The sequence below is a fragment of the Narcine bancroftii genome, chromosome 2, assembly GCF_036971445.1.
Source record: "Narcine bancroftii isolate sNarBan1 chromosome 2, sNarBan1.hap1, whole genome shotgun sequence".
NCBI classification, from domain to species: domain Eukaryota; kingdom Metazoa; phylum Chordata; class Chondrichthyes; order Torpediniformes; family Narcinidae; genus Narcine; species Narcine bancroftii.
This window is the reverse complement of record NC_091470.1, coordinates 291,702,394-291,727,657: the sequence shown is the minus strand read 5'-3', so window position 1 is coordinate 291,727,657 and position 25,264 is coordinate 291,702,394. Positions and strand designations below refer to the sequence as shown.

At 41.3% G+C, this 25,264-nt stretch overlaps 2 protein-coding genes across 5 annotated transcripts in view; one reads left to right on the top strand and one right to left on the bottom strand.

The window, feature by feature from the left end:
• The window catches only part of vcpip1 (valosin containing protein (p97)/p47 complex interacting protein 1), a 34,284-nt gene extending 29,677 nt beyond the window's left edge, over positions 1-4,607 (bottom strand). For 2 of the 3 annotated variants that reach the window (XR_011352263.1, XM_069921339.1), the window contains exon 1: positions 970-4,607. Coding sequence is in view for 2 of the 3 variants with exons in the window: in XM_069921339.1 (XP_069777440.1) it covers positions 970-3,568 (2,599 nt within the window). In the remaining variant the exon portion in view is untranslated. The remainder of the gene's footprint in view (positions 1-969) is intronic. The other variant, XM_069921340.1, reaches the window with a different exon arrangement.
• Positions 3,909-25,264, top strand: part of sgk3 (serum/glucocorticoid regulated kinase family member 3) — a 107,768-nt gene continuing 86,412 nt past the window's right edge. The window contains exon 1 of one of the 2 annotated variants that reach the window (XM_069921347.1): positions 3,909-4,009. The gene's annotated coding sequence lies outside the window, so the exon portion shown is untranslated. The remainder of the gene's footprint in view (positions 4,010-25,264) is intronic. The other variant, XM_069921346.1, reaches the window with a different exon arrangement.

Sequence of the window (25,264 nt, the reverse complement as noted above, 5' to 3'; positions counted from 1 at the left end):
CTATTACAAAATGGATAGAATTTAGATTGTTTTCTTAAGATGAGCAAACACAACAGAATTTAATGCAAACATTCTTGTTCACTCAGTGTAAGCCAGTGTCCCAAGATGTGTAAATTTGCTCATGCAGTTAATAATTCAGCTTTCAAAGTTGAAGTGCTGTCGACATAAAAACCAAAAGAGATTCACAGATTTAATTGGTGTGAAATGCAAGTCGCATTAGAACAGGTTCTTCAAAACTCTACTGATGGTGTAATACTCCCAATATAGTATGTACATACATACAAGATCTCTTCATAAACTAATTTGCTGTCTGTGTTCGATGCACGAGTAATTTTTAAAAAAAATTAAAGGTCATTACTAGTTCATGCCACTGCTCAAAGTTAATTTTACAGACAAGTTATCCATAACCGACAGTACAATGTCCACAAGTTTAAAAATCTTCAAAAGAAACATTTGATTTTCCATTGATGTCCTGTACTCATTAGCAAATGATGATCCTGCGAATAGGAAGTAAATACAAATGGTCTAAATATATTAAACCAGAATATCTCTTTATTTCTGAACAGACATCTAATGTTAATATTTTTCATATGGCCAAATGCAATAATGTCTCTATGCTGTGTGTTCATGTATCCTAATGCTTTTGCATCACATAATCTAATTAGATCAAATAATGGCTGGGTGAAGTGACTTGCAGGCTTCAACACATCATGGTACTGATTGAATCAAGTGCACTAGCTTCACTCTTGCTAAATATACTCATATAAATATGTTCTGGCCTTGTAGCAGTCTATTTCAGCACTTAAAATTAATGTGGATTGGAAATGAAGCAGGCATACAAGGCCATGGAACCCAGTTAACAGTATTTTTCACCTTTTGTACTTAATTTTCCTTTTTTAAGTTTACCAGTTACCTTGCCATCATAATAGCCACATCAAAACAATGATATAAACAAAGATAATTTCTCACCCATTAAGGTTGCAAGAAGACAAAGGGACGACATTTCAAGATCAATGTGGTCTTGCACATCCTTAACTGAAGCTCGACCAGATGCTTCATTTTCTTCACCTTTCCAGGAATGAGTCACAGATATTGAAGCATCACTTACAGATTCTTTGCTATCCTTCATAATCTCCACCGATACGCGATCACCATGCTGCAAGGGCAAAACTTCATTCTCCAATCCCTTCTTGGGAGGATGCAATTCCTTTGGAGGAAAGCCATATCGTATACATTGCAAATGTGGAGGAAGGTCAAATTCTTTTGCTATACTATCTTGAAATTCAGAAAAAGTTAGGGATACTTGAAGGGTTAGTGTTGCCTGTCTCCCATCACTAGTGGTCACTCTAATCTTTTTCTCCTTTGTAGGTAATGGGGAAGAAGGAGATTTAGTGGGAGTAACTGGGGCAGATGATGAACCATCTTTGACAATTCCGGAAAGAGATTGTTGACCTGATCCTTTCAGATCCTGTCGTGATTTGTCTGTTTTCCGCTTTTGTAAAATTGGTGCATGGTCAATTATATTCTGCTGAATATCTCGTTCAGTTTTACTCATGTTCAGTTCTTCTTTATGCAAAGTCTTTGACTTCTGACCCATTAAAATAATTTTGGTTGGCAAATGCTGCTCTGATATTGGTTCATCTTGCAAATCTCCATCCCTATGACTATGTGCACCTTCAACAGTGACAGGTGTATATTCATCAGGATTCTTTTTAGCTGTATGATGTAATATTGTGTTAACAACTTTCTGAATCAAAATTTCACTTCCAAATTCACCTGGAAAATGTTTGGTGACAAGCTTCATCGCAACGTCGTAAACATTGCTGTTTAAAACCACTTCACTTTCATACTGAAACCAATATACAGTTTCTCGCACAACCCTTCCGCTCCATTCCAAAGTTATTGGAAAAGCTTCAGGTAAGTTGTCGTATTCCTTTCCTTCCCAATAATGTTTGTAACCACAACCACATTTGCCTCCAGTGGATCTAGAGTTGGTTCGATCTCCATCTAAATATACAACAGAACCATCTCCTCTAACATGACGCATGGATGTCCCATGGCACCAGTTGCAAGATGTTATGTGGCTCAAATTGTAGTCTGGAACTAGAACATCATCTTTTGGATCATAGGAGCATACAAGATGATGAACTGGAAAGCTATAATTTTTGTCTGGCTTCAGTTGACCATGTGTGTTTGTAGCTAAATTGTACAGTTTTCCTCCTGGAACCAGCCATTCTGTAGGTGTGTGAAGCTCTGAAAGTGCACCACAAATCAAACATTTCTGCAAACGATTTTCAATTACAGCTTTTTTTGCAGCTTCAGTTACATCTATTCCAATTACCCCTGTCCGTCTGTATAGATACTGATGAACATCTGCTACCAGTGAAGGATGGATGTCATGCTTCTTCAAGAAAATTTCTTCCATGGCAGCAACTAGCCTCTGCAAATACTTATCCTGCAAACTTCGGTCACCTCCTACTATACAATTGTCATCTTCAAACAGTATGTACTTTCGAATAAGCTCTTGTGGGACGCCCCAGGCTTTAGGCAACAGTTTCAAAGGAAGCCTGGGTAAAGGACCACTTTTAATTCCAACCAGAGGGATATAATGATTTCGTCCTGAACTGCTCCATGCAATACAAATAGGCTTATTAAGCTGTCCATCCTTTCCCTGACATTTTTCTTCAGGAACTAATCCTGGAAGAAAAGTAGCTGAATAATCTCCACAACTTCTCATTCCACTCAGGGAATCCAATAAAATAATTGGACGATGTAATACATTGGCCAAACCAAATATGTGAATGTTACGAAGACCCAAAGGAACTCCTTCAGGAGGAACAAACAAAGGATCACATTCATTGATGATATCAACCCATTCTGCTGAATCAATGAAGTCATGGAATAATGCTTTGTAACGATCCAAGTTGATCTTAAAATGCAGTTTGAGATTTTCACGCAGGGCGTGCCAAAAAAGTTCTCTACCCACCAGGGCCCTAGACACAGCGTGAACTAAACAATGGCCATCACCATCCACGTGAACAGGAATTAAACATTCTTGATTACTATTTGCCTTCTTGATCTCCTCCAGGGTATCATGGAGGTATAATAGGCTCCCTGAGCGATCTTTACCATAGCCCATAGTCCCAATGTGCTCTGGGTCAATAAGGAAAGCCCTATCACCCAACAAGGCACAATCAAACATTTCTCCTTGGTTCATCTCTCTTAACAGCTTGGCCTTCCCAGTTTGTTTATCCATACCATACCGAGTCAGGATAGGAGACAGCAGTTTACAGTGGTAGTTTGACAGCCCCATTACTTTCACCATTTCCGTGCCCTTTTTGGGGGCCGTGACTCCCAGCAAAGCATTCCTCAGCAGGTTATGCAAGACCACGTCAGGGTCGGTGACTTCTTCTACCTTCAGCAGATTTCTTTGTTCATGGCGCTGTCCGCATTCGGTACATTCTATACTGACTCCATAGGCTGGGAAATACAGCCGAGCCTGGCACTTGGGATCCGGACACGTCCCCGACAGAATACGTCTGTCTTTTTTCTTGGACCCTTGCAACATTGTTTCATTGATTAATCCAGATTTTAACCAAATCAGCCCCTCTGTTTTGTAATCGTCACTGCTCACGGTGTCATGATCAGTCGATAATAAGAGAGGCTGTTTCTGGGTGGAATACTCTTCACTGGGAGGCGAAACACGGAAGTACTCGGCTTCTTTCTCCCTTCCACTCACAGTTTCCGTTATCAAATGAAACGAAACAAGTCTCCTTTCTTGAAGCCTGGAGAGACAGCGGCAAGTGGAGGCGGCGTCAGGCACGCATGCGCTGACTGCACTTTGCAGGGTGGGTATTGTAGTTCCGGAGGGCGCCCTTGCCTTCGGTAAGAGGCGGGGAATGGAAGATGAAAACTACAATTCCCGGAGAGCATGACAAGCCACAAGGTTGTCCATCGAGCTGGGGACCGGACAGCCGACGAACGAGCGAAAGGAGTGCCGGGAGGAGAGGTGATGGCTGTGTCACGTTCGGTGGGGGGGGGGGGGGGAGGGGGTTCGTGTGGCAATCGGCGATCTCAGGGAATTCCAATTGAAATTACTGTGCATTTTTCTGGAGAAGTTCCACTTTGGGATCTGATCCGCTCCGCTTGTATTACTAGCCTTTCCATAGTATTTTTCCTCATGACTGCGAGGACGTGAGCGCGTTGGGGCGGCCGTTTCGAACGAGCAGTCGGGTCGTTGTGTGGTTACTAAGGGACATCGATGTCATCGTTTCCCGGCATTGTCTTGGTTTGATGATGTTTAACCTTCGCGATTTGCCAAATAATCGCCAGTGGTGGGTTAAGTCGTCGTTCGCCGCTGCGATTTGTCGTCGTGTCGAGGAGTATTGGAGGTGTTACGGTTCTGGGTCGTTTGGCATCGTTGCTGACTAAGGCAGTGATGGAGCCGTCAACAAAATAGTAAAATCAGTTAACTCTGGTGCAAAAGTCACATCATTGTCATTCTCGGAGATAAACTTGCGTCCGCTCACCCGTTTACGTCTATTCTGGCCCATCTTCCTCCAATTTTCCCTCTGACCTATATCTTCCCTTTCCCATCAATTGCATCATGCACTACGACTCGAGGAGCAATTTACCGTGGCCAAAAAAATAAATCCATGAACCCACCCATTTTGGGGATGTGGTACAAAATCAGAGCATTCAAATGAAACCAATGCTGTTGCATGCAGAATTCTTTCTTTGGCTTGGCTTCGCGGATGAAGATTTATGGAGGGGGTAAAAGTCCACGTCAGCTGCAGGCTCGTTGGTGACTGACAAGTCCGATGCGGGACAGGCAGACACGGTTGCAGGGGAAAATTGGTGGGTTGGGGTTGGGTGTTGGGTTTTTCCTCCTTTGTCTTTTGTCAGTGAGTGGGCTCTGCGGTCTTCTTCAAAGGAGGTTGCTGCCTGCCAAACTGTGAGGCGCCAAGATGCACGGTTTGAGGCAATATCAGCCCACTGGCGGGGGTCAATGTGGCAGGCACCAAGAGATTTCTTTAGGCAGTCCTTGTACCTTTTCTTTGGTGCACCTCTGTCACGGTAGCCAGTGGAGAGCTCGCCATATAACACGATCTTGGGAAGGCGATGGTCCTCCATTCTGGAGACGTGACCCACCCAGCGCAGCTGGATCTTCAGCAGCGTGGACTCGATGCTGTCGACCTCTGCCATCTCGAGTACTTCGACGTTAGGGATGAAAGCGCTCCAGTGGATGTTGAGGATGGAGCGGAGACAACGCTGGTGGAAGCGTTCTAGGAGCCGTAGGTGATGCCGGTAGAGGACCCATGATTCGTAGCCGAACAGGAGTGTGGGTATGACAACGGCTTTGTATACGCTTATCTTTGTGAGGTTTTTCAGTTGGTTGTTTTTCCAGACTCTTTTGTGTAGTCTTCCAAAGGCGCTATTTGCCTTGGCGAGTCATGCAGAATAGGCAAAGTCCAAATAGGTCAAGGTCTAACTCAGATCCAAGTTGCACAACACTTTTTTTTTTAAAGTTGCTCAATCCATTAAAATAAATGATGTTAACAATTTACAGAAATTATATATTAGGATTTTACATATGAATAATCAATCACATTCAATTTAATACAAATTAAATTAACTAACTAGTCTTCTTGGACTCTGAGATTACCTCAGCTTGTGTTGATATTTGTTGTCCAGCTATACCACATAGTTTCTCGCTTCCAGAATCTGCATATCCTGACAAAATGTGTCTCCCACTTGAAACCATCTCTCCTGACCTTGCGGCTTGTAAGACATTTTTAAGGCAGAGATTGATATACTCTTGATTAGTCAGGGTATCAGATATGGGGAGAAGGCCAGGCAATGGGGCTGAGTGCGAAATGGATTGGGTCATGATTAAATGAAGGGATAGACTTGATGGGCTGAATAGCCTATTTCTGCTCCTATCTTTAGTTTTTCTCAGGCTGCACCATTTCATTGTGCTCCCAAACAACAATCCATCATCTCAGCTGAGACTGCCTTGTGGTGAAGAATCAGATGGTCAAACTCATAGCAAGAGCAATGATTTATTGATTACTTGGACTTTTGAACTGTAATAACTGCCACCTAATTATTATCTTCACTATGAAAACAAACACTTTAGACTCCTCATTATACAATTGATTTTTTAGGAATGTCAAGCTTTACTGAATTGCATTGCTACACAGGAATGCAACGTTCTTCCTATTGGAATTGTTATCAGTATCAGTATCCAGTTCTTCAGGTAGGAAATGTGCTGAGTCAGTGCCTCTAATCATCCATTTTGTAGAGCTGCATGATCCATGCAGCTGAATTTTAAATCACTTATCAATCACCAAAAGGAAACATTCCCCATATGAAAGAAGTCAGTAGGTATGTGAAAATGACAGGCAGCCATCTGCACATTTTTACTGGAGCAGTAAGTAGCCCTGACATACCTGTAGTTTAAAAAAGGGAATAGGGAGAATCTTTGGAATTATAAACCAGTGAGTTTTATGTCAGTATTGAACAAACTATTGGAGAGGATTCTTATGGACAGGATTTACAAGCATTTAGAGAAGCAGAGTCTTCCCAGGGATAGTCGGTATGTCTTTCTGGAAGGGCAGGTCGTGCCTCACGAGCCTAATTATTTTTTTTGAGGAAGTGACAAAAGATGATATGGTATATGTGGTGTATATGGATTTTAGTAAGGCATTTGACAAGATCCCCCGTGGTAGTTTCATTCAAAAAATTATGAGACATGAGATGCATGAAACCTTAACTGTAGATTCAGAATTGGCTTGCCTGCAGAAAGCAGAGGGTAGATGGAATGTATTCTGCCTGGGTGTCAGCTCTTTGTGTTTTTTATAAATGACCTGGATGAAAAAGTGGAAGGGTGGGTCAGTAAATTTGTAGATGACTCGAAGGTAGAAAGTGTTGAGGATAATGTAGAAGGTTGTCAGAGGTTACAACAGGATATAGACAGGATGCAGAATTGGGCAAAAAATGGCAGATGGAATTCAATCTGGATGAAGTGATGCATTTTGGGAGGTTAAATTTGAAGTTGGAATACATTTTTAATGGCAGGATTATTAACAGTGTGAGAGAACAAAGGGACCATAGATCTCTCAAGGTTGATAGGGTAGTTAAGAAGGCCTGTGTCATGTTGGGCTTCATTATTTGGAGGGTTGAGTTCAAAAGCCATGAGGTAATGTTATAGGTTTATAAAACTCTGGTTGGACTACTCTTTGAATATTGTGTTCAGTTCTGGTCACCTGAACATGCCACAGTAGATTCTCAGATTGATATTGATGTATATACCAATTTTTTTATTGAGTATATAAATAGGTGTGTGGATGGAGTTACATCACAGAAAAAAAGTAAAATATTTGCGAACGAACAGTGAGGTTCATAGTTTGATTAGAGACAGAGACCCTTTAGATCTGGAGGCCAAGAGATATATTGTTTGGCCAGGTCCAACTTAAAGAGGGAAATCTCTCGGGCTAAACATTTATACAAACAGAAGATTGAGAAGCACTTTGAATCCTCGGCCTCACAGCGCATGTGGCAGGGTATACAGGTTATCACAGATGATAAATCATTTGGTATAGCACCTGTTTCTAGCTGTGACCCCTTAACTTTCTCAAAGAGCTTAATTATTTTTATGCTCTTTTCAATTGAGAAAATAAGGATGTCCCTTTCAAGGTGAATCGTCTGAATGAAGTACCTCTCTTGTTTTCTATTACGGATGTATGGGCCATTCTTAGTAGGGTGAATGTGCAGAAGGCAGCTGGACTGGATGGTATTCCTGGTTGAGTGCTTAGAGCTTGCGCAGATCAGTTGGCGGAGGTTTTTTCAGATATTTTTAATTTGTCCTTGGCTTAGGCTATTGCAACAAGTTTTAAGACTGCTATAATCATGTCTGTTCCAAAGCACTCTACCAGCATGAGTCTGAATGACTACTGTCCTGTTACATTTACTTCCATCATTGCGAAATGTTTTGAGAGGTTGGTTTTATCTCATCTGAAATCTTGTTTGCCTGTGACTGGATCAGCATCAATTCACCTACCATGCTAATAGGTCAACAGAGGATGCTATTTCAACAGCACTACACTCTACTATGACTCACCTGGATAGACTGAATTCTTGTGTAAGATTACTATTTATATAGTTCGGCTTTCAACACTTGCACCATCAAAGCTGATAACCAAACTTTGTTCGTATGGTATCAACTCATACTTTTGTAATTGGATTCTGGATTTCCTTACTAACAGACCCCATGAAGTTGTTAAGAAGTTTTATGGGTTTCAATTAAATATATTGCAATAATAGATTTTTTTCTCTTTTAATAATTTTTATTGATTTTACACAAATAAACATACACATTCAAAACATTTATGAAATGCACAATAATAATGACAAATTACATAACTCAACAAAATACAAAAGCACATATAGCACATCCATAATGCAAAAATACATCAAAAATAAGATTTTATCATGTATAAGCATCACTCTAAACCCCATCTCCAAACCAACATACGACTAAAGAAAAAATGTACTTAGTTCCTGAAATAAAATGGCAAAGTACTGAAATTTGGTATGAATATTATGCCTAGAGGTTATGGAAATAATTCAGGAATGGTCCCCACAGCATTTGAAACCTTATATTTAAGTAATTAATTGAGTAACAGATCTTTTCTAAATTTAAACAGGACATAATATTCCCTCAGCCACTGAGCATGGAGGGGGGGGGGGGCAGCATCCTTTCATGTCAGGCCAAAAGAGAGGCAAAAGACAGAGATTGGAGTTAAAAGAACATCCTCTCCAGTTGTACCAAAAAGAGCAACCAAAGAATTAGGCTCTAGATTTACATTAAGTATTAAAGATTTAAAACACATCCCTCCAATATTTTTCAAGACTTGGACACATCCAGAACATACAAATTAAAGAAGCCTCTCCTCTCTTGCATTTATCATAACAAGGGTTTACATCTGAATAGATCGAGATAATTTGACTTTCGACATATGGGCCCTATGTACAACTTTAAATTGTAACAATGATGGGCATATAAGGATGTAGTATTAACCGTCTTAAAAATTAAATCCCAAACCTTGTCCAATAATGAAAAGTTTAAATCCTGTTCCCAGGCATTTTTAATTTTAACTAGAGGGACATGGCTCAAACCCACCAACTTGTCATAAATAATGGATATTAAACCTTTGTGAGAATGTCGTAAACTAAAAAAAAACAAAAATTTTTGCATCAGTTGTCTGAGATTAAAGAAAATGCCTGATTTGCAGATATCTGAAAAAAATGAGTATTTAGTAAACTGAACTTTTCAGAAAGCTGTTATCAATAAAACAATCTTTGAAACGTTCAATATCCAATCTATGGCATTAATGAAAACAAACTATAAAGTCCAAAGTATTTTCTCAACTGCACCCATACTTAAAGTGTGCCTAACAACAGGATTATCAACTGATTTATTTAAAGACAAGGGAAATGAGGACCCAAGAAGTGCTGAAATGGAAAAATTTTTAGCGGAATTCAGCTCCATTGCTAGCCATACTGGAAGGTCCACTCGGTTATGAAAATGTAACCAAAACATAAGGTTGCATATATTGACCGCCCAATAATAAAATCTGAATTTAGGTAGCACCATGCCTCTGTTCCTTTTAGATTTTTGAAGATGAACTTTGTTTAGACAAGGGCGCTTACCCTTCCATTTATAAGACAATATAATCAAATCAAGTGATTCAAAAAAACAATTTGGGAATAAAATTTGGTATAGATTGAAAAAGATATAAAAATCTTAAAAGGAGATTACTGTACACTGATGTAGGTGCATTCAAAGGGAAAAGTTCACTTTTATGCAGATTTCATAATTATCCCGAAAACTGACTAAATTGAGGAAGTATTGACAGAGTTAAGAGCCCAGAGGACCCATAAACCCAGCAGCAATAGATATTCACCAAGACAAATGGTTACTTAAACAAAAGATGTGTTTGATTATCTTTAAACATGAAAACAGGATCAAACTTTAACTTATTATTATTAACTTACTTAACCTAACAACCCCCTTCTAATTCTAAGTGCAAGTATATGTAATATGTATACAAGTTCAGAAAGTTTCTTTGATTCACAGTCCAATCTCGCTTCTCATTCAGAATTTAACATTTATGAAGTTCACCAGGCTTTGGTGCTTGAAAGGTAAATGGTTACCACTCAGGAAGGTTCTTGTGGGATTTCAGAGAGAAGGATTTGTTGTTTGCTGGACACCCACAACTGATTCCTTGTAACCAGTCTCTTCAGTGTCTTGCTGAAGAAACTTGCCCCATAAGGGTTTTCCAGATGATAACCTCTGTCTTTCAGGTCTCTCAAGTGAAACATTAGGCAGCCAGTCCTCTCCTCTTGTATGAACCACAAGCGATTTGACCAGGTTGAACTAAGCACTCGTAACCCATCTTCCAAATGGGGTTTTTCCACAAGCTTTCCAGCTTGTCCTGTTATACTCCCAGCTACTGCTGCTGACTGGAGCACTGCAGAATTGAATTCACTCTCTCTCTGAGAAAAAGCCTGTTTTTCTCTCTCTACTTACAAAACCACATGACCATCTTAGAACAGCAAGTTCCACTCCAGACAGCCTGAGTCTCCAACAAGTTCTTTCTTCTGTTGCCTTTTTGTAAACAACAATCCATTACAAAAGTCTCTTGGGCACTCTCCAAAGCTTTTGCATAGGCTTTTTGAACTGACATATCAAGCATGAGCAGAGCTCCAGTATTTTAAATAAGATCTGTTTTAAAGTGTTTTTATGTGACCTACACTAAAAAACCTGTCCCAATTTATCTCCCAAAATCATATCTATAATCTGTCACAACAGCATGGATGGTAAAGAAGTATCAATACTTTATAATATCAATACTTTATAAGAAAAGCAATTCCTTCCTTACAAATCCCCAAAATATCCCCACACTCTTGAAATGCTATTGCTAATAGCTCTATATCTAAATCAAAGAGTAATGGACTTAGAGGACACCCTTGATCAGTTCCCCGTTGGAATTTAAAGGTTGTGACTGTTGAAATTAGTAAGAATTGAATAGGACATGAATACAATAATTTAATCCATGTAATAAAATATGGTCCAAAATGAATTTTTCTAAGATCATAAATAAATACATCAATTCAACTTGATCAAACATTTTCTCTGCATTAAGGGAAAGAACATATTCAGGAGCCGCACTGAAATACAAAATATCCTATAAACAATGTATATTAAAATAAGAGTAATAGTTTTTAATAAAACCAATCTGATGTTCAGAAATGATAGATGGTAAAATATTTTCCAATCTACAGGCCAAAACTTCAGCCAAAATTTTTACATCAATATTTAATAAGAAATTGGCCTGTAGGAGGAGCAATTAGTTGGATCTTTACCTTTCTTTACTTTGAGAGATATACATGCTTTGTTAAATATTGCTGGGAGATTTCCGTGCCTAAACAAATCAGATAACGCAATTGAGAAAATTATTTGAAAAACTCCACAGGAAACACATCAGGTCCTGGAGCTCTTCCAGAATGTAATGAAGAAATAGCAGCAGCTATTTCCTCTTGCAGTATAGGCTCATCTAGTCTTTTTTGGTCATCCCAAGAAAGTGTGGGAATATTTAAGTGATCCAGGAAACTTTTCATCAAACTGTTATTATTTGTGAATTCATAAGTATAAAGTCACGAATAAAATTTCCTGAATTTATCATTTATCCCAGAATGATTTGTAATAATGTTACCATCCTCCTTTTGAATATTTGTATTTTGCCACGTCTTCAAAACCTCTCAACTGATTAGTTAAAACTTACCAGATTTATCACCATGAATATAAAACTGACTCTTACTCTTCAGCAATTGGCACTCAGTAGAATACGTTGAAAGGAGATCAAATTTAGTTTGAAGTTAAACTCGCTTTTTATATAACTCAAGATTTTTTATTTGAGTGTATTGTTGATCTATTTGTTTAATTTGATTGACTAATTCTAATCTTTCTTTATTGGCTTTCCTTTTTATATTCACAGTATTAGAAATAATTTCCCCCCTCACAAAAGCTTTCAATGCATCCAAAACAATCGAACTATGTTTCTGATGAAGTATTTGTATCAAAGATAAAGTTATCTGCTCCTCCATAAGTTTCACAATGTCATTATCTGACAGTAAACTCAAATGGAAATGCAAATCCCATTTTATTTGAGGGAGGTTAAGAAGAGACTTAGATAATACAATAGGGGCATGATCTGATGTTACTATACTCTGATAATTACAAAAACGAGTAAGTGGGATCAGTTGATTATAAATAAGAAAATAATCAATTCATGACTAAGTTTGATGAACATGTGAAAAGAATACTCTTTCCTGTTTGAATAAAAAACACCAAACATCAGATATACTATAATTTGATTAAAAAGAATTAATTAATGAGGTAGATTTACTCATTGTAGTAGAGTTAAGAGACAAGCAATCCAAGACAGGGTTTAACCAAAAATTAAAATCCTCACCAAGTAACAGAGAGAATAAATTCAAGTCTGGTAAGGAAGAAAAAAACCATTAAACCCCCCCCCCCCATCACCACCACATCATCTACATTAGGGGCATAAATATTATCAAAAACTACCATTTTATTATACAATTTCCTTGAAGCAATGGCATAATATCTGATGTGATGAACAAAAGGAATATTCTGAATAATAAGAATCAAGATGCCCCCTCAGCCCGGTTTTAGCCAGAAAGGAGGAATGAAAATTCTGCCCCCTCCACCTTGTAATGAGGTGGGAATTATCACAACTGTGAATATGCTTTTCTTGTTAAAAAAAATTGTAGCTTTAAATTGTTTAATATGTGAAAACACTTGTCTTAACAGGACGATTCAAACCTTTCATGTTCCAACTAAGGAAATTAATAGAATTATCCATACATTTTCATAAAAATTGTAAGTTAATTAGCACAAATAATATCCAGGTACCAGGTGTCAGCCTTTAGGCAAAAATATGAAGCTGGTGATAAATTGTAAATAACCCTAACAAGGTCAGAATCTGTACAGATTCCTAAAGTTATAACCTTGAGAAAACAAACCCTCCTTCCCACCCCACTTCTACCCCAAAGCCAGATAGCTGCTAAAGATGTCAACAGCAAGCTCTTCAAAACAATCCATTTTACACCCAAATAAATCGTACTGCTGGACATGTTATCTCTAGCTCCATTCCTGTTAATGTAAATATAATCAGCTCTTCCAAATGATACTTAATTCTATTATGACTACAACCAAGAAAAGGATTTTTAACATTTCCCATGCAATTTTAAAAAGTATGATGCAAGTTCAAATTTGAAATAAGAGAAAAATGAATGTATAATTCTCAATATTCTTTTTGTAAAAATAAATAGTTCAATGAGTTTAATACAAAAAATACTCGAGTAAGAATTTGAGCCAATATTACTGATTATTCTTCTCATAAAAATTTAATAACTCAATGAATTTTGTATAAAGAAAAAAATACATGAATTCAACCCTGGTAGGTTTATTACCCCATTTAAAAAAAATGCCACAACAAAGAAAGCCAACCTGTCTTTGACTGACAAATATTATGTAACAAGTGTTAGAAACCTTAAACCTTAATAGTCAATCATCTTCAGTCATCAGGTAGAAATCTATTCTGGGCACAATGTAGTAGAGAGAAACATAAAATATTTTAAAATGAAGTGAGGAGCTAAGGTAAGCATATACCCCTTTTACACAGATAATTAAAGCCAGGTATTATCCACCTTTCGAATGTTTCACGTAGCTGTGTGAACACATCAAAGGCGGATTGGGGGTCTGAACTTAGCTGGCTTTAATCCACCAAGGTAGGTAATGTCAGAGGAGCATATTGATGCAGGGCCAGTCTAAAAGAGGCGACCTGTGTTGCTGGGTCGAAACTGGAAGGGAAGGTGACATCATAATCTTAGGTCCAGCAAAGGTTCATTGCATAGTGAGTAAAGCATTGTGTACGAATGTCAGCACAAGGTCACAAGGGTTTCCAATCACATGTAGTTTTTATTATCACACAACAATTTGTAGAAGAGCATAGAAAACATTACGAGAATAAAACACACATGCGCACAATTTATAGAAGAGCATGGGAAAATGTTAAACAGTACACAATTAATAAAAGCTACATGTGATTGCAAATCCTTGAAGCAATGGCATCTGATGCTTTTCTCAACACAACACACTAAGCACCGACACTGCTGTGCTACATTTCTTGCCTCTTTTGCTTCAGGTTTTCCTCTGTTTTATGTGAATAAGCAAGCGGGCTTCCAGAGATGGGCCATATATATGGCAATAATGTGGCTTTTCAGTGTAAAAATGGCTAAATTAGTTCTTGAAAGGATGAGACTTGAGAATTAATAAAGGGAAATAAGAAAATAGAATTGATTCTTTGAACAAATATTTAGTTTCTCTCTTTGTGTAAAAAGACACTAAAATATCCAAATAATTATGAAAAATCCAAGAGCAGAACCAAGGGTGAAAAATTAATGTTGTTATAAACAGAGATAAGTTAACATATTAATGAGATTAAAGGCTAACATCCCTCACACATCCTAGGAAGTTAAAGGAAGTGGAAGCAGAGGTACTAGGTTGTGGCCTTCCCAAGTCTGCTTCATTAGGAAAGGCACCAGGAGACTGTGAAAATGCAAATATAAGACCATAAGATATAGGAGCAGAAATGGGTTATTCAGCCCATTTAGTCAGTCCCACCATTTAATCATGACTCAATCCATTTTCACACTCAGCCCCACTGCCTGGCTTTCTCTTCATAACATTTGATGTGCTGGCTAGTCAAGAATCTATCAATCTCTCTCTCCCTTAAATAACAACCCTATTCAAGGAAAGGGAAGAAGAAAGCAATAACCTGGGGAAAATGTTGAAATTCATTGATAAAGAAGTATTAGGAACACATTTTGAAAATCAAATTACAATTGAGCAGAGCCAACATGGTTTTGTGAAAGAGAAATAGTGTTCAACAGATTTATTTGAAAACAGTGTTAGTAAAACAGGTCACTTTCAGATTGGCAAACAGTGATCTTTGGGATGCAACAGGAATCAGTGCTAGGGCCTCAATTACTCATATTCAATATTAACACCTGGATGAAGAGGCTGAGTGTATGGTAATCAGATTTGTTAACAATACAAATACAAGTGGGAACAAGAGTACTGAGGATGACCTAGAACCTGCAAGGAGTTAAACGAGTGTGCAGAAAATTAGCAGCTGGAATATATTGTGATAAATCTGAGGCAATTCACTTTGGTAGGAAGGAGAGAAAAGTAGAATATTGTTTAAATGGTGAGAGACTACAGATTACTTATAAGCATCAAAGGTCCTGGCATATGAAGTACAAAAGTTTGCAGACAGGAATGTAGATAACTTGAGAAACAAAGCATTGAAGATGAGATAAAGGGAAGTGTGTCACACACCTTCTTCACCACCCTGTCTACTTGTGTTGCCATTTTCAAGCATCTGTACCCCTAGGCCTCTCTGTTCTCCAATACTCTGCATGCACCTGGCACTTATTGTTGGCCCTGCCTGGTTTTCTGCAGTTCTAGACTTTAACCCATCCCTAAACTACTCAACCTAACTACTAGTGGAATGTATTCAACTCTAATTCCACACCCACCCGACCAAACCATTCTGACCTTCCACCTCTCTTTTTAATCATACTTTACTGGAATCTTTTAGATAGGTGTCACATCATTCTATTGCCATTCATGTCTACTTATACTTTTGTGAGATGTCTTGAAGCATTATCCCATCTTAAAGGCATTATACAATTGCAAGTTTCTGTTCTTTGTTATTAGAAGAGAACACAGAAAGCCACAAACTGCACATATTAGAAATCTGAAATACAAGGAAAACACGGAATTGTTGCTGGAGAAGCAGTTCACTACTTCACTGTGTTTGTTATGTATTTGTCATTTTCACTAATAGCAATCCTATGGATTGATAGAAATTAAAATAGCTGATGGAAGTATTAAGTTTCATCTCTGAAGGTATGAATATAAAAACTCATGTTAAACCTCAAAAACTTAGTTATAGCGCTGGATGCAGTATTCTCGGCACTAGTAAAAATGTTTTGAGCCTGAATGAGGGTGCACCACAGGTTCCCCTTGATGATGCCTTAAAAGTACATGAAAAGGTAATGTGTCCGGAATTCAACAAATCAAAAACTGGAGGCTGCAGATAAAAGGTTAAGAGTCACAAATTCTATTGTATTCAGTTGTTCATTTCAGCATGATCTAATTAAAATTACACCTTTCATGGCCTCATAAAATAACTGTTTCCAGATAAAGTAACATTATTGCTTAAATTTGACCAGGCATTTCTAGTGGTGTGTCATTCTGCACAGACTGCATTACGTGCAGAATGCTCCATTCCCTTTGGAATATTGCAAGAGAAGTAAGACCATATTGATTTGAGATGACTATTGCTGGTCATAGTTTTATTGAACTCTTGCTGCCATTACCTGGGTCCCCACTAAGGTAATTCTGACTACTGATCTTCTATCCTTGCATTCCACCGATCACACTAATTTGACAATCCCCTTAACCACCCCCCCCCCCACCCCCACTCATCTCAATCACCTATTAGCTCTAGTCCTCTGAACACAATTCCACAATCAAACTTGCCTTGACCCTCTTCCTCTTGCACTCTCCATCCTATTCACCTTCCACCATCTACCTTGATCCTCCAATAGCTGAATCAAATTCAGTAGCCTAGGCCCCAATCAAGTCTTTAATCATTGCCTGCCTTTTATTCATTCTTGTTTCCCATCCCTAACCTGTTCCTGGTCTCCAAAGCCACACTTCCCTTTGCATAATTTTCTGCATTCAAAGAAATATTTTCAATACCTTTCCGTGAAATAGTTATGCAACATGACTGTAACTGTGCACCAATTTCTTTGGTTAAATGCAATAAACAAAATAAAGAGCAAAATAAATTTCTTCACTTTCAAAGTTGTAAATTGAGCCATAAACTGTCCACATTCAAGGTAGACCAGTTTTTGAAAGGTTACAGCAACATGGGAAATTTTAGGTCAGATGACTCTAAAGGGATAGAGTCAATTGGTATGGCCAAATTAATAGATCCAAAGACCACTGCTTGTCAAGTTACTCTAGATGTGCCCCACATGCAGGATTGGCTAAGATATGACTAGAAATTGAGCTAGTGAGCTTGAAGCTATCAAGGTAATATTTCAATAAAATGGGATGTTCATCATACTGCGCAGCTCGGATGGAGTGAATGATGCACTTAAGCAGCTGGTGGCAGGCAGGCTGGGAGCCCATTTAAGTACAATTTTAGTCATAAAACTGTGATATATGTGATATTTAAAGTTTATATTAACGCTTCCACCAGCGTTGTCTCCGCTCCATCCTCAACATCCATTGGAGCGCTTACACCCCTAACGTCAAAGTACTCGAGATGGCAGAGGTCGACAGCATCGAGTCCACGCTGCTGAAGATCCAGCTGCGCTGGATGGGTCACGTCTCCAGAATGGAGGACCATCGCCTTCCCAAGATCGTATTATATGGCGAGCTCTCCACTGGCCACCATGACAGAGGTGCACCAAAGAAAAGGTACAAGGACTGCCTAAAGAAATCTCTTGGTGCCTGCCACATTGACCACCGCCAGTGGGCTGATAACGCCTCAAACCGTGCATCTTGGCGCCTCACAGTTTGGCGGGCAGCAACCTCCTTTGAAGAAGACCGCAGAGCCCACCTCACTGACAAAAGGCAAAGGAGGAAAAACCCAACACCCAACCCCAACCAACCAATTTTCCCTTGCAACCGCTGCAATTGTGTCTGCCTGTCCCGCATCGGACTTGTCAGCCACAAACGAGCCTGCAGCTGACGTGGACTTTTTACCCCCTCCATAAATCTTCGTCCGCGAAGCCAAGCCAAAGAAGAAAGTTCACATTTCAGATTTAATGTCAGAGTGCATACAGGACATCAGATACAACCTGCAATTTTTCTGTGGACCAGGCAGAATTTCTATTTCTCGGTAGTGCAAAAACTGTACTCAAAAAAATATGCATATGCCACAGAGAGAAATGTAAACAAACTGACTGTGCAATACAAAAGAAAAATATTCAATAATAAAAATTGTGCCAAGTCAGAGTCTTTAAATGAGTCTCTGATTGTTTATTGTTTAGGAGTCTGATGGTGGAGGATAGCAACTGTTTGTGATATAGATGGTACTGTGGCGGCATCCCACTAGGCAGGTGAACCGGCCCCGCTTGTAATCCACACGGCAGGGCAGCCGGCCAAATGGCACCGTCGGGGATTTCCCCTTCTTCTCAGCACCAGGCTCAGAAGCCCATGCTGGGGGACCACGTGACACCCAAGTGACATCGGCGCCCCCCAGCGTGGTTCTCAGCCAGGTCTGGGCTGGGAGTAGAAGTCTAGCCCAGAAGCCAGCAATAAACCAGTTTTCTGCTCACTGAGCTCAACTCGTCTGGTTGTGTGTTCTTTCAGTAGCAATGTAGCTGCCACTACAATTGGTGAACCCCGACTGGTTCAAACGTCTTTGAACCCAACATGAACGAACCTGGGATCAGTGCTATAGCCTTCAAGCTGCCTGACTTCTGGGTTCAGGAGCCGGGGACCTGGTTCAGCTACGCGAAGGCCCAGTTTCACCTCTGCCAGATTTCGTCCGACACAACCAAATTCTACCATGTGGTCGCCACCCTGAACTAGGGCACCGCTAAATGTGTGCTGCACCTTGTTCAGCACCGGCCACCGAAGACAAATACTGGACCATCAAGCGAGTGCTCACCAGATCCCTTGGACTATCCAGGCGTCAGTGTGCCGTTCGGATGGTGCACTTCGATGCCTTGGGGGCAGGTCCCCAGTGGAGCTGATGGACGAGATGCTTGCGCTCATGAGTGATCACACCAACTGCCCACTCTTTGAGCGAATTTTCCTCGACCATCTGCCTGACGACATTTGGCTGTTACTGGCTCAAGAGAGCTTTACCGACCTGAGGAAGGTTGCTTAGAAGGCCCAAGTGCTGTGGCTCAAGCGATTCCTGGAGGGCTCAGTGGTCCAGCAGGTTATGAGGCATGGGCGTGACCATGCCAAGCCTTCCCCTAGTGCTGCGGTAGAACATCCGGCCCCTACAGGGGCCACCAAGAGCCTCTGCTTCTACCACCAGCGCTGGGGAGCCAAGGCTCGGAAGTGTCATCAGCCCTGCTCGTTCCAGGGAAACGAGCAGGCCAGCCGCTGTTGATGGCTGCGGCGGCTGGCCAAGGACACAGCCTCTTCTACCTGCAGGACTCAGTCAGCAGCTGCTGCTTCCTCGTCGACACTGGGGCCCAGATCAGCATCGAGTTCAGGAATCGACCTCGAGGACCTTCCCTCCGAACGGCCAACGCAACAGAGATCTGGATGTATGGGAACAAGACAGTCCACTTCCAGATCGGCCGGCGAAAGTTCTCGTGGAGGTTCACTGTCTCATCCCTTCCAACCGCCATCCTGGGTGTTGACTTCCTCCTCGCCCACAGCCTCCTGCTGGACATTTGAGGTAGGCACCTGGTAGATGCCTGGACTTTCCAGGCCATTCGCCTCGACGCCTCCCGCACAGAGCAGCCACAGAGAAGAGTTCCAGCGAATCCTGGATGAGTATAGTGCCTCTGACCATGAGTTACTGGGCATGTACCTGGCGGTGCGGCATTTCCACTATTTCTTGGAGGGGAGGACTTTTACCATCTTCACTGATTATAAAACCCTCACTCAGGCACTCGTGATGGCAAAGGATCCCTGGTCGGCCCGCCAGCAGTGTCACCCCTCCTTTGTGTCGGAGTTTACTACCGACATTCGGCACAAGGCAGGGATGGACAATGTGGTCATTGATGCACTCTCACGACTGGCCATCTGCACGCTGACACCCAGCCTCAACTTTGTCCAGCTTGCCCGGGACCAGAAGTCCAAGGTGGAGACGTGAGCCTTCAGGACTGCCATCACGTGCCTGCAGTTCCGAGATCTCCCGACTCCTAGCGGCGAAGGCAATGTTCTGTGTGATGTCTCCACGGGCACCCCGCGGCCAGTGGTTCCCCAGCAGTGGAGCAGGCAAGTCGTTCATCACATTACGACCTTTCGCACCCATCCATCAGGTCCACGGTCTGTTTGGTGGCAGAGCAATTCATCTGGCATGGGCTGCGGAAGCAGATCATGGGCTGGGTCAAAACTCGCATCCATTGCCAGATGTCCAAGGTGCACAGGCACACCAGGGCGCCCATGCAAGAGTTTGAGCATGTCCGGAAATGTTTCAGCCACATTCACGTGGACATAGTTGGGCCCTTACCAGTTTCCTGGGGCAACTGTTACCTGTTCACTGTGGTAGACCACACCACTCATTGGCCCGAGGTGATCCCGATACCGGATGCCTCCACGGACTCCTGCTCCCGAGTTCTGTTGCACGGGTGGGTCACCTGGTTCAGCATTCCGAATCACCTCACCAGCATTCGGGCACAGCTGTGCTCTGGGCACAGTTTGCCAACGGGTTGAGGATAGAGCTACACCGCACCATGGCCTATCACCCACAGACCAATGGGCTGGTTGAGCATCTGCACCACCACCTTAAGTCGGCACTTATGGCCCAACTCACCAGTCCCAACTGGGTCGACTAACTGCCTTGGGTGCTCCTGGGCATCCGCTCCACGCCCAAGGATGATCTGCAGGCGTCATCAGCTGAACTGGTCTACGGCGCACCGCTGGCTCTGCCTGGTGAGTTCATCAATGCACCTCACAACCCCCAGCAGTCGCCGCACGAGCTACTTCCCCACCTCCGGGCCCACTTGGACTCCTTAGCACCCCCACCGCTGCCCAGACATGGCACACGGACATCTTGCGTCCCCAGCGAGCTGCACTCCGCAGAGTACATTTTTACTCGGCGGGGCCCGCCCGTGACCCAGTGTTCAGGGTCTACATTCACACTGGACATTGGCAGCAGGCGGGAGCTGTTTACTGTGGACAGGCTGAAGCCAGCTCACCTCGACCCCACCGAACCAGTGATTGTGGCCCAGCCCAAGAAGCGAGGCCATCCAGCTAAAAAGGACATTGGTGCCAGTTCTGGGGGTGGGGGGGTGGGTGGGGAGCTGTGTGGGAGCATGCCACTAGGCAGGCAAACCTGCCCCGCTTGTAATCCACATGGCGGGGCAGCCAGCCAAAATGGTGTCGTTGGGGGTTTCCCCTTCTTCTCAGCACCGGCCTCAGAAGCCTGCGCTGGGGGACCACGTGATGCCGGCGCCCCCCAGCGCGGTTCTCAGCCAGGTCAGGGCTGGGAGTAATAAAAGCAGCCTGGCAGCCAGCAATAAACCAGTTTTCTGTTCACTGAGCTCAATCCATCTGGTTGTGTGTTCTTTCAGTAGTAGTGTAGCTGACACTACAGTACAAGTCTTGTGGCACATAATCTCTTTCCTGATGGCAGCAATGAACATGGAGCACATCCTGGGTGTTGTGGATCCTTGATGATTGTTGCTGCTTTCCGATGGCAGCGTTCTATGTAGATTTTCTTGATGGTGGGGAAAGTTTTGCCTGTGATGTACTGGGTTGTGTCCACTACATTTTGCAGGACTTTCTGCTCCGAAGTATGCCAAGCCATGATGCAGCTGGTCAGCACACTTTCCACTACCTACTGTATTGGAGGAAGTTTGCCAAGGTATCTGAATCTCCACAAACTCCTGAGGAAGTAGAGGCACTGATGTGCTTTCTTCTTAATCCCATTAGTGTTTTGGGTCTAGGAAAAGTTCTCTAACATAGTTACTCCCAGGAATTTAACTTTTCTCCCTCTCTCCACCTCTGATCCCCCAATGATCACTGGATTTTATATCTCTGGTTATCCCTTCCTAAAGTTCACAATCAGCTCCTTAGTTTTGGTGACATTAAGTGTGAGGTTGTTGTTGGTGCATCATTCAGCCAAGTTTTCAATCTCCATCCTGTATGTTGACTCATTGCCTTTTTTATACAACCCACTACCGTGAGATCATCAGCAAATTTCTAAGTGGTGGTGTTGTCATACCCAGCACACATTCGTGGGTGTAAAGCGAGTAGAGCAGGGAATTAAGAACACAGCCCCGTGGTGCTCTGGTACTGATGGAGATTGTGGAGGAGATGTTCTTATTGATCCTCACTGATTGGGGTCTGGAGGTGCTTATGGGGAGAATTTCCCACTTTTGACTTTTATTTATTCTCTTCATGCTTTATAATTGTGAAATCTGCAGAAGAAATGTTCTTGAATTTTTTAACACAACAGATAAAAGCTATTCTGCCCAATTAGTCCATTTGGGCTTCTGGGAGAATTCCCATCAGTCTCATTCACCTTCTCTTTCCCTGTAATCCTGTAAATTATTCAATCTCACATGTCCATCAATTCCCCTTTGATTCTTTTGCTTTTAACCAGTGAAAGTACAGTAAAAGTACTGCCTTTGTAATGTGAGAGGAAACTGAACCACATGGGGGAAACACATAATCACAGGGAGAATATGCAAACTCCATATGGACAGTGTTCAAGGTCAACTGGCATAGTAAATCATGGAGGTGAAAACATTACCAAAAGATGTTGATAGACTAAAATTATATGGATTTCAATGCCTAAAGACGTTAGGCTATTCGTTTTGAATGAGAGAAGGGTGGATTTGGGTTTTTCTTTATGTTGGGTCCATCTGCACAGCTCAATAAAATCAACTCTCCTTTTTATATGTTTCACTTTACTCTCTATATTTAGTCTTATAGACATCTGGCTTTTGATGTAATTCCTTTTATCCTTGGGTTTATACCAGAATTAGCTGCTCTTTGAAGATCTGTTACTGTTTTACCCACAATCACTGATACTCTTCGCTTTCCAAATAAATGAAAATAGCTATCATTCTTTTGACTATCTAAACTTAATGATTTTTTTTTTGTTCTCTTCCAAATGCTCCACACACACTTGCCTTAAATCCACAGAAATACATTTAGCCCTGATTTCTTCTTTGGCTTAAGAACTTGCTGGGTGTAATCTGTAGAAAGCTGATTGTCAAATATGTTTTGCATATACACCAATATTCTTACTTGCTGCAACTGAACAGGAACTTTGTCAGCAAAACTATAAAAACAACAACAATAATGGACAATTGATTAAAAAGAGATAATAAATATTTGCAGTTATCCTGGTGCAAAAAGTGACGGAGCAATAGTGCAGACAATCCTTCTGTAGTGTCAGAGCAGTCCAATGATTAATGTAACAAGTGAAGGTTCAAGAGCCTGATAGCTGTTGGAAAGGAATTATTCTTAAATTTAAAGGTGCTCGATTTCAATCTTCTGTTCCATCTGCCTGAAGGTGGTAGGAAAAAGTGGTTATCACCAGGGTTAAGGGCACCTCGCATAAGCCCCTTTCACCCTTGCAAGTGATCCCAGGAATTAACAGCCAATCAGCCTTTAAAGTGTCTAGTATGAAAACAAAATCAGCTTAATTCCGCCATCAGATGACATCATCTCACGCTGGGGTTAGACTGCCTCGACCACTAGTACAATCACCAGCATCTGTAGATGCTGTCATTGCAATCAAGCAAGTGTGAAATGGGCAACTGCTTTGTGGGATTGAAATGACCGAAGTTTTTGCATGAGTGCAGGAACATGAAGGAAAAAAAGATTAAAATGAAGGTATAAACTTTGCCGTGGGAAAGATGCAGCAGGAGAGAGAGAGAGGAAATAAATAGCAATACCAGACAATTTTTAAATAGCATGGGAAAGTTGGTAGCGCTATAGCGCACAATTTATAAAGACTGTGGAAAAAGCAATAGTGGACTTGACTTCCCAGAATGCCATGCAACAGAAAAAAAACCCTCCATGAATGCTCCGTGCATGCAGCCAGGCATACAGCCCTTTCTCTGCTGCACGGAATTCTGGGAGGGCAGGTCTGCCATCGCCTTTTCTCACGGTATTTATAAATTGTATGCGATAGTGCTACCAACTTTCCATGCTATATAAATTGTGCGCTATAGCGCTACAAACCTTCCCATGCTGTATAAATTTTACATTAAAGCGCTACCAACTTTACCACCCTGCTTAAAAATTGTCCACTATTGCTATTTATTAATAGCACTTTCCCATGATCCCATAAAGTTTTATATAGGTCGGCACAAAAGCAACAGGGGCTAAAGGGCTCATACTGTGCTATGCATAAAGTTTAATTATGTTATAATTAGGCATGATTAATTTTGTTCAAATATAAGATCATAATACGTTGATCAGGATTTAGGGCAGATGCATCATTGCTCGATGCATCATAACATCACCAGTAGAAGGTAGAACAGTCTTAACTCCAGGGATGGCTCCTTGCAAGTGTGAAAGCATTCAGTGTCCCAGTTAGGAGTGGTCAAATGTTAAAAGTCAAACTTCCATTCCTATCCCAGGACACTGTACAACTAATTTAGTGGGGTGCAAGTGTGAAAGGGGCTTTTGATAGAATATTTGAAGACATGCCAAATCTCCTCCATTTCCTTAGGAAGTAGAAGCTTTGATCTGCCTTCTTCAAAGTAGCCTTGATGTGCTTGCTCCACAGAGATCTACTGAAATATGGTTTCTCCTTTATTTCATCAAATGTGGACCTTTTACCTCTCCTTTCTAAAATCAGTAATAAGCTCCTTGTTCTTGATGACATTGAGTGCAAGATTATTATTCCGCACCACCCATGAAACCAGGATCAAACTCTAACTTATTACTATTAACTTACTTAACCTAACTTAACCCACTTCTGATTCTAAGCACACGTGTATGTAATGTGTGTGTGCAAGTTTAGAAAAGTTCTTTGGTTCACAGTCCAATCTCACTTCTAACTCCTCAAAGTTCACTGGTTGCAGGCAATTCTTATACAGTGCACAGAATTTAACATTTATGAAGTTCACCAGACTTTAATGCTTGAAAGATAAATGGATATTGCGGAAAGTTCTTGTTGGTTCTCAGAGAGAGAGAGAGATTTGTTGTTCACTCGACACAAACTGATTTCTTCTAATCAGCCACATCAGTGTCTTGCTGAAGAAACTTGCCCCATCAGGGTTTTCCAGATGATAACCTCTTTCTTTCAGGTCACCACAGAGTTCCTTTTTCTTTCCCTTATTTCAAGTAAAACATTATGCAGCCAGTCCTCTCCTCTTGTATGGACCACAAGAGCTTTGACCAGGCTGAATTAAGAACTCACAACCCATCTTCAAA